The sequence below is a fragment of the Dermacentor andersoni genome, chromosome 1 (assembly GCF_023375885.2).
Source record: "Dermacentor andersoni chromosome 1, qqDerAnde1_hic_scaffold, whole genome shotgun sequence".
NCBI classification, from domain to species: Eukaryota; Metazoa; Arthropoda; class Arachnida; order Ixodida; family Ixodidae; genus Dermacentor; species Dermacentor andersoni.
The window spans coordinates 137,191,246-137,201,190 of record NC_092814.1 but is presented as its reverse complement, the minus strand read 5'-3'; the positions used below and the strand labels follow the sequence as shown (position 1 = coordinate 137,201,190).

The 9,945-nt window shown below is 44.3% G+C and overlaps 1 protein-coding gene across 1 annotated transcript; it reads left to right on the top strand.

The window, feature by feature from the left end:
* The first annotated feature begins 2,199 nt into the window (after positions 1 to 2,199).
* LOC129388234 (uncharacterized) lies at positions 2,200 to 9,485 on the top strand. Its single transcript, XM_055078372.1, has 2 exons — positions 2,200 to 2,276; positions 7,816 to 9,485. Exons 1-2 carry the CDS (start codon positions 2,238 to 2,240, stop codon positions 8,116 to 8,118), a joined length of 342 nt encoding a protein of 113 aa, XP_054934347.1. The 5' UTR covers positions 2,200 to 2,237; the 3' UTR covers positions 8,119 to 9,485.
* Positions 9,486 to 9,945: the final 460 nt, after the last annotated feature.

The following is a 9,945-nucleotide window of genomic DNA, read 5'->3' as shown; positions in this document are numbered from 1 at the left end:
TGAGGGTATTCACTTTTCTTTTGTGTGTATACGTAATATGTGTGCTAAGACAGAAAATCACCGGCAACTGGCGACTTTAAATGATCAACTGTGGTCGAACAAGGGATGCTGCCAGAAACAACGTTTCGACGAGGGGATTTGTTTACGTCTGGGCAATAACTGCTTTTCTTATTGGCCGCGTTTCACGGCTTACTCTTTCCAAGTTACATAGGGGGAGGAGAATAAGGGGTGCTAAACTAATTGGGGGAGGGAGGGATGGTTGTTGGTTCTTCGAAGAAGTAGGACGGACAAAATGGAAGAGAATCTTCGTGTGCAATTGCAGCCATTGTCAATCTGAACTTTCCTAATAAACAAGAAATGAGAAGAGACGGGCTTTAGAAAGTTGATAAGCGAGCGATAATTGAAAAGAAGTTTGAAAGGACGTTTGGAGGAGATAAATGAAACTGAGTTATATCAATATGTCTCCTGTTAGGAGCAACTAGTGCCAAAGGGGAATGAAAGCAATCACAGGAATAAACGTCTTGCCGTGTTCTTATATAAAATACCAAAATAAATAAAAAACATGCTAAAATTAAACTTGTAGTGGTAATAGAATATTTATTGAAAATAACAAAAAGCGACTTTTGAAAAGAAGCATTTTTGGCGGGGGATATGATTAGCTCTTTTCTGACCAGGTGCAAGCAAACAAAAGTTAAGCGCTGATGTTTATATTTTTTTTTTGACAGTAGTGTACCGGATAGATTTGCGAGCTCCCTTTGAAAGATTTGACTGCTTTCGTTCCAGCGGTATATGTGCTATATTGCAAAAATGGCCGGACGTTCGGTGATTAATGAAATGATTTCCGGTATTCACTTTAATATCGTTATCCTCCTCAGCAGGTAAATTATCTGGAAAATGTGGTTTCTGTCATTCTCGTAGCACTTTAACAAAACCAGCTTCTTAAGTCAGTTTAAAAAAAGAAAACAAATAAAAGAGTAGAGCACTATTGCACATTTGCGAGCCAGCATGGCATTGTAGCTTGAACTCCTTGTTTTTTATTGGTAGATAGGTGTAGTCAGAAAGGAGAAATTGGCTATATTCTTGCGCACGGACTGTTGTGGTCGAAAGACTATGCGGGGTTCACACTACAGTGACCGCAACTTCTAGCTTTCCTACTCTGGCGGGTAGGTTCAGACTATGGACTCAGTAACGTTATGTGGCTCGACGAGAGGTCGCGAATCGCTGTTGAATAGCACCAGCTCTACGCACGGTATAGTTAGATGTGTCTGAGCCATGGCCTACTCCATATACACCGTCCCTCGTGTGAACCTAACTTATAATAGTAACTACAGCAAAGAGTGAGAGCCCAAAAAAATAAATAGAAGAAGACAAAAAGAAAATAAAGAAAAATACAAGCACGACACCACGACACATGGTAGTTGCTAAGAAAAAGAATCAATACAAATAAGAAGACCTGGAAGCGAAAGCTGTGAGTGTGTCCTGTATTGTTATCCAGTGCTATCTCTGCACCGCTTTCGTGTCTCTGAAACTATTTACGGTCCTTGGAAACCTAGCGCTCTCAGTTGGCTTCAGTCGTCCAGCCAGTTTAGCGCAAGTTCATAGGTTATGCGCGTCGCAGCTGTCCTCTTTTCGGAACGGCCTCATTGCGCGTCCAGCGAGCACCTTTGTTAAAGCAGCGCCCCGTGACGACAGGTAAGTTCTGCTTTCTTGTTAAGTGATGCGCACAAAATTAACAAGATAAGCTCCCCGTTCAGCGGTGTCGTATTGCGACCACGGGCCGCCCGGTTCGATAAGCGTGATGCTTGGGTGACTTTGAGAGAGTCACGGCGGAGAAAACTCTCCGGCCCGTCATCTTCATCGCAAGGAACAATCGCTGAAGAGTTTTGCAGAAGCGCACAAACAGCGTCGCGCTCAAGGCGTTCGTGGTTCGACGACCGGCGGAAGCAGGAAGTGCACGCAATACATCACTTGTTGAGCCGGAAGTGGTGCACGTGGTAAGCCATAGCGAGGAGTGAAAGGCGATCACGCATATCATTACGTTGGTTGTACTGCTGTGCAACGTTTCACTTTTTCTGATCTCTGGCTGGACATGAGAGGGAGCTAGTGAGAGCGTGTGAAAGTGCACTTCCTGCACAGGCCAAGTAAGAAATGAGAGCGCGCATCGCAAGGGCGCCGTATAAAAGACGACGGGGAGCTTAAATGGAGGTTCAGTGGATCCCCTGGATACGCGACCAGCGATGCCCATCGTAGACAGGCAAGGAAAAACGTTGTTCTGGGTAAGTACTGATCGCTGTCGCTAGCGTGAGTCCCGACTGAAGACATCTCGGACCTAAAGTGCATTAATTGGCTTCATGGGCCTTGCCTGCCATTATTCAAGTTACGACACGGTTCACATTCGGTACCTGGAAACTTACGTGCGTGCCCTGGCGTAGCATGCGTGTAGCTTTGAACCCCGCACACATATACACGCACGACTATGAAGATGATCCATGGACAAGTGTGCGCATGCATAGCTCGAATGCGCCTTTTAAATTCAGTAATGGTTCCGTTTTTCTGACGTTAGGTTGACGTCAGGTAGCCAGCTTTTCTACTTCTCCGTAATCAAACACTTTCTTTTCATATTTCTTACTTACAAAGTATACCGAAATAAAAAGTACCCGAGAAGCACATCTCTCCATTAAAGGTACAAATTAGTGCGGCACACAAGAAGAGAGAAAGACAAGCGCTGTCTCTGTCCTTTCTGTATGCTGCGCTGAATGACGATCAAAATACAGCGTCATATCGAACAATCCACCACATTATTGAATTTTTGCTTTGTAAGTCCTGCCGAAAAAAAAAAATCTGAGGATATCTAAGCACTTCTTATGGGTTGGGAATTCGGAAGCATATAATGTCCAATTAAACACCGGTGAGGGATCCTTCTAGTTATGAACTTCTCGCAAGCAAAAGAGCGCATTGAGACGCTTGACCAACGCCTCCTATATAGCGCAAGGCCGGTGCACTTCGATCCGTGACGTATGCTAGCTTGCCCGACTGCCATAGAAACCAATGGGGACGCTCCAGAGTAAGCCGCGGTGCCGTGATTTTGACGTCACCGCTTTCATCACGCCGTGTTTGGCAATGTAAATTTCGGTCGAAGTAGCATGATGTCATAAAGCAGATTGCAGAGTCCTGTTACCTAGGAGGCGCCGGTTTAGCCCAGTGGGTAAGGCACTCTGCTTCTGAGCCTGGGGCCGTAAGTTCAAAACTCACCACCGCAAACGTTCGCTTGTGTTCCATTCCCCGCTGCGGTGGCCGCATTTAGATTAGGCCAAGTGCTGAAACGCCTGTTTACTTCAATTTAAGTGCACGTTAAACAACCTCAGGTCATCAAGATTATTCTATAGTCCCACACTTCAGCGTTGTATTGACATATAAAATTCAATGATTTGTTGTTGCTTCTATTAACTTCATCACGATGGTTTTGCAGTGCACTTTGTTTGTCATCCCTTATTTCTGCCCACACCAGAGGCTCTCTGATTGAAATTGCCAAAATTTAACAATTTACCGGCTCATATTATACAGAAGTACTACAATCGCCGCCCGAAACGAAATGAACAAGAAAAACGCAGGATCACCACTTCTAGCAATAGATGAACAGTGCACGCTTCCGATATAATAACAAAATATTAGAAAAATGCAATCATGCTACCAAAGGCAGCAATCATTCCTGCAATACATAACACAAAAACTTTACAGCACGATTTCAAAGACAAGTACTACCAAGAAGAGTGACCGTAGTGCTATCGTTTTGCCCTTTTCAGCATCATCAACATCACTTGCTGTGCTAGGTGTAACGTGTCTAGTTTATCTCTGGCCGGGTTTTTTTGTGAACCAACAGCTCTTCATAGTCAGTGGTACAGTTCGTTTCTTACTGCGGTAATTAGAGTATTTGCATTAAGTTACGCAGAAAATAGCCGGAGAACAAACGACTGCGCCATCCAAAGTTTGACTTTGGCATACTAGGGAAAAGAATAGTAATCGACGTTTCTTTTGTGTCATATTATATTTATCAGGGAGCCTCTGTCATCACCATTATTATCATCAGTTACGGGCACTGCGAGACAAAGGATTCCCTCAGTGATCTTCAGTTACCTCTGCGTTGTGTTTATCTATTTTTTCCTACACTTCCAACATTTTAAATAGCATCACATCTTCAAATAATTTGTCCTCCCCAACGGCGTTCTTTCTTGCCCCCCCGCCCCTTTCGCCCTATGCTGCTTTGAATGAAGGAATTTTTGATGTTTAATCAAACATTCATTCATTCAAAGGGCCAGGTATGTCCAAAGAGCGCCAACTCTGCTGCTCTGATAGACTACCAGTTTGCTCTACGTATTACGTCATCTGACTAACTCCATTCCTTCAACTTTATCAGTCACCCGCGTTTGTTACATAATACAGATTAACCTCTTATTTATGTTTTAGCGTTACACCAACATTATCAGTCCCAACCTGACCCCCTTTCCCCGGTCCTTGCACATTCCTTAGCTACTCCAGTTTCTTCGATGGCCTTTAAGTGTCGACCCCATAGATGAAGACTGGCCGAATACAATCACTAAATTTTCTTTTCAAGATTATCAGTAGTTTATCGTTCATGATTTCAGAGCACTTGCTTTATTTTCTTCAACGCTTTTTTTTCCACTGCAGCTTTCCTTCTGATGATCTCTGTCCCCTGTGACTAATTAGCCTGAAAAAAGAAAAATACATTCCCGCGCTGCTTCAATGAGCTTACTACGAATTATGAATTCATAACTCTTTCCTTGACAGTTTACAGAACACGACAAGTCTTCGTGTAGCATTTGAAGTTTGAAGTTTGAAGTTTATTACAATTTTGACAATACAAGAGTGTCATGGCGCCGTTTTAGTTAGCATTTAGCATTCGCCGGTTTATGTTCCCAATCTTTTGTTGTAAGTTATCTCTAGCGCAGCTGAACAGCCCAACGTCAACTGCAAATCGCACGTTGCTGATATAATGTCCGTCGAGCTATGCTTTCTGATCTACCACCTTGAATATTTCTTGCAAGTATGCAGTGATTCCTTCACTGATACACTTCTCAGCCAGAAAAATCTTCGCATTTTTGGGGAAGAAGTGTGCCAGCTGAGGAATTGCTGCAGATATTTTCTATATTATACACCTATTCTTCTACTTTTTGACTGCACAATTTCACTATGACGGCTTGTATTTCTACTCAATAGAACTCCTTTCTGTTATGTATGAAGATCATACAGAGAGGATGCTTATACTTCACAAAATGTTCAATTATCAGTAGCGTGGATGGGATAGACTTCTAGTATCGTTTTGTAGAGCCAGATTGTTCTCTGTGTAGAGAAGGGTTGCAACAATATAGTGGGCCGTCCTCTCCAGCGGTTTCTAGTAGGTCGTCTTCTTCAGCAGTTTTGCTCGTGAATGCCGCTCGCACTCTGAGTCCGTGCTCTGCCTAGACTGTGGCCGCTGCGTTGCTCTGCTGTTCTTGAATAGTTTTCTATTTCTCTCTTTCGATCGAGGACAAAATAGGACTTTGCTTGCTTACAATCACCGCCCTTTACCCATTCACAACACGGAATCATGCTTTTTGTTATTGCGATTAAGACAATTCGCTTAAGGCGTAATGCATTGTGGGTACTATATATGCGCTGTGAGACCTGTGTTGCATATGAACTCAAGCAGTATTTTGTGGCACCTGTAGTCGTGTATCCAGCGATCATAGTTGGTCGTGGCATTGTAGCGTAGGGCAGCTTGCAGTAGGGGACGCGAGCCTTACACTTGAAAGCCGGAACAAGTGCGCAGTGGCTCGTAGACATTTGCTTCCGTCACTGGAAGGGGACTGTATCGACACCTTGCGTCCAGCGGAAAGTGCGGCCAATTCCACGTAGATGTGACAGCCGGTGTAAGGGCCACCCTGGTCCGAAACATCCTCCGCAGACACGGTAGGAAAAGGGGGCGAGTGTACCACCGGAGAGGAATCCTTGCGGACGCGGAGTGACGTGAGGGGTTGTGAGGGCAGGGTAATTGACGGAAGGTCTTGATTAGCAGGGCTGTGTGCCTGCTGGTCAGAGCAATGTTGGGAGGGTTCGCAGCATGATCTTGAACCCAGCGTACACTGACGCAGGTACCTGTATTGTGACTCAGGAAGTGTATCGTCTGACAGATTTCCGTTGCCTTGTGAACATTCTTCAGTTCTTGAACAGCCACTAGGGAATGAGTGGATTTCTCCAAGTGCTTGAGAGCAGGCAGCTTAAATGTATAGCGTAGAGCAAAGCTTCGTGCATGGCTCGAATTTCCATTATTAGAGCACTGGCTACAGTAGATATGTAACGCTGGTGACCACTGATAAAGTTATGTGTAGGGCTAAGAAATGATTTCTTCCCGCCATCTCGTGGGGCAACAGCATGTGTATAGAGGAGGCAGGTATCAGCCTATTGTGCGTCGACGATGATTCGCTCAGCGGGGATATCTGCTGTATCGCTGAGTCGCAATTTGGTTGATTTGTTCGTTGTGATGGTGAATTCGAAAGGAGGCATGGGCTCAAGCTTATTATTTATTCGTGAGTCACGTAAAAATTTTCTTTGCAGCGAGAACAAGTAGCTTTTTTAGCTCGCATGCTTGTTGTCGCTGCGAAATTTGCGAATGGTTGGTATCAGAACAATGCGGGGTACCGCGATTATTCTGCACATAGTGCTCGATTGTCTCCAACTGGCCCACTGTGCCAAAGTCAGCCGTTGAAATCGCTCCTGATACAGAATCCTCAACATTGCTGGGATCGGTACGAAGAATGAAGTTGTAATTTCTTGCTTCGCCGTTTGAGTATTTCTATGTCCAGTTTCTTATACTGTGCTGTCAGAAATGACATTTATTATCCGCAATCTATTCCTTTTTCGGAACTCTACCAACAAATTTGCTCTACTATTTCTAGTATCAGTGCTATAGTTCCCCTAGTGCATGCCTATATGACTTTAACTATTTCTTTTCCTCGTGCTTAAGTGTGACTTTGGCTCCTGCACTATTTGTTCCTGTTTTATTGTTTTCCCTTCTCCTCAAGTACCTTCGTTCTTTTTCAATTTTATGTTATAGTTTGAAACAACCTTCCCTACTCTAAGCCCATTCATCCCTATAAATGCAGAATGCCGTAGCAGGGAGGAAGTGCGTCTGCTACTACACTTCTGCTACTCCGTCAAAATCTGATCCCCCAATTAACCCTACCTTCCTACCAGATATCTGTTCTGCAATATGCGTTTTTCTCATATACGCATCATGGCCGCCCATGTCTACTGTATACTATGTCTTACCTTTCTCGTTGCCAATTCAACGTCCTCAGAGAATTTGTATCTACTTTAGTCATCTTCATGACTCGACATTGACAGACAGACGTGTACTACCTTTAATTTGTACCCGTTATTTAGTTTTATTAAAATGAATGCTACTCATCTGTTAATGTGATTTTGCGTCATAAGACCCTACATAACTACAACTTCATATATTAAGGCTATAGAATTCAGATACGTTTGCTGCGACGTAATTATGTATTAAAAATCCTACTGCGTATTCGCTCAATATTAGAATAGTCTTTCTAACAGAATACATACGCATTATAACCCAAAGGTTCCAATTTCGCTAAGGCTTATGATGTTGCAAGTAACCTAATATTGCTTGATGGAAACCTGCTATGCTAGTGTCTCTCGATAGAGTTTGCGTGTTTAGCTCTTGAGCGTTGCCACGTACACTTTAAGTGGCGGCATGTGTGTGTGTCGCATAAGGATGCCGCAGTTTGCGTGCAGGCAACCCTTGCTCTGATCTTCACGCTGCTCCACTCCTGCCGGGGCGGCTTCCATGGTGGCGGAGGTGGTGGCCTCATTATCCTGACCACGGGAGGTGGCCATGGAGGCGGCTTTGGTGGTGGCTTCGGTGGCGGCTTCGGCGGCGGTTTCGGCGGTGGCTTCGGCGGTGGCTTCGGTGGTGGCCACGGAGACACATATGTGTCGGGTCCTTCCTACGTAGTCAATACAATACATCGCGTGAGCAAGGTTGGCCATGGCGGACACGTCCTGGGTCAAGTTGGACCCTGGAAGCCCTGGTGGTAGTTCTACTTCGATCCGCAGAAAGCAGCTGCCAGCACCACATGCGTTCCTGCTGGTCACATTTGTCGTCGTGAATGGAAGAGTGAAAGAACACTTGTCAACATTCATGTGCACCTACAAGAAGAAGTAACCACGTGCGATCTCCGCTTGTGTGCCTCTTCATGCAGTGACGTTTGTTGCGAATTTTCTTTGTTCTCTAAGATTCAAAAATTGCAAGTAAGATAAATTATTCAGGCAGTCAACCTCACCAGATATGCCATTTACCCACATGCAGTAAACACTCGCGTCTCCATTTAGCATTTAGCATTCAGTCAGTGTTATTTCGGCACGTCACTCAGTCGCTACGCATCACACATATTCAACTGCACTGCCGTGCCCCCATTCCTAATACTTTGCAAATAGATTTTCCATTACACCTTTTCTCATACTTATCTACAGCACGCGGACGGTCGCTCTTCCGCCACATTTCAAATCGAGCCGGCTATAGGTTTACAATACCACTTCATATGTTGTTGTGCATATCTGTTCTAATCAATGCAAAATGAAAACAAATAAGAGTTCTGAAATATATTTGAATGTACTTGTGGAAACTGACGCCAGAACGACAAAATTTGCTTTCTAGTGTGTCCACCTTCCAAAGCTGGCGATCTCAGTGCACTAGTAAGTTCATGCTCTTGGGGCCGGTCACTGAAAGCCAAGTAACGAGTGAGCGTGATATATGAGCACTCAATAAAGGCGATTGGCAACAACTGTCGCTGACTGAAATATTTGCGTTTTTTCGTTGTGCCTTTCTTATCGCAGTTCTAATAGCGTTTGATCGGATCTGGAGCATCACATTCCGCGCCTACTTTACTTGGTCAGAATAACACAATCGTGCCGTGCCATATTCCTCTCTTTTCCTTGTTTCTTTTTTTATTCTTTTTGGATAAGCAAAGGATTCTCCATGTACTCCGTTGTCACATATTTTTTTTTTTTTTTTTGGGGGGGGGAAGAGCTCTCGTCGTGAATTCTGCTAATTCGGGCACAAATATGCTCCGACCCAGATAAAATCAAAAGGTGAGTTAGAGCTTTATTTAACACGATCCAAAATTAGAATTGTCCCAGTGGCTGCTGTTCGCATGGAAACTTCCTCCGCGCTCCTGCTAGTAGTAATCGTAATGCTGTCGTTCATGGTAGCAAGACGATAAACTACATGCCCTGTTTAGCGCAAGAAAGGCGTATGAACAAGCCAAAGGGAGTTCTTTGATAGAACATAATAGCCAGGCAGAGTCTCAATTGCTGTTAGTGAAAAATGTGCAATAAATTTTTTTGTGTGTGTTTTGATGTATTGCCTCAGCTTTTGCAAATAAATTTGATTATGAAGCGCATAATGTGTACTGTAGCGCGCTCCACACCTAGGCGGCGTAACTGTAGACAGCTTTAGCTGAGCGTTTATATTTGGCTACGCGTATCCTAACAGGGTCCTGTTCAGCGGGAACTATTACACTGCGCTTGCGCATAATGCTCATGCCAGCAATCAAAAACAGAACGCTGCGTTCGCTTCGCTACCGAGCCAGCTGAGCAAAACCTGAAGGTGGGTACACTTGACATATTCGTCGTTTTTCAGTAAAGCTTACCGCGCAACGTGGCAACGTGGCAGAAAAAAAAGTTGTGAACGTCCCACGCACTGTGGGAATAGGTGTAAGCCAATGTAGAGTTTAAGTTAATTAAAATTGACGGTAAATTGGCGGTGTTGTTGACGTCGGATGTTTAAGTTGTTGAGAGCTTGGTTCAACTTCACCTCGGTTTATTCTGGCACCAATGACTTTTCCATTGAACCAATAGCATAAC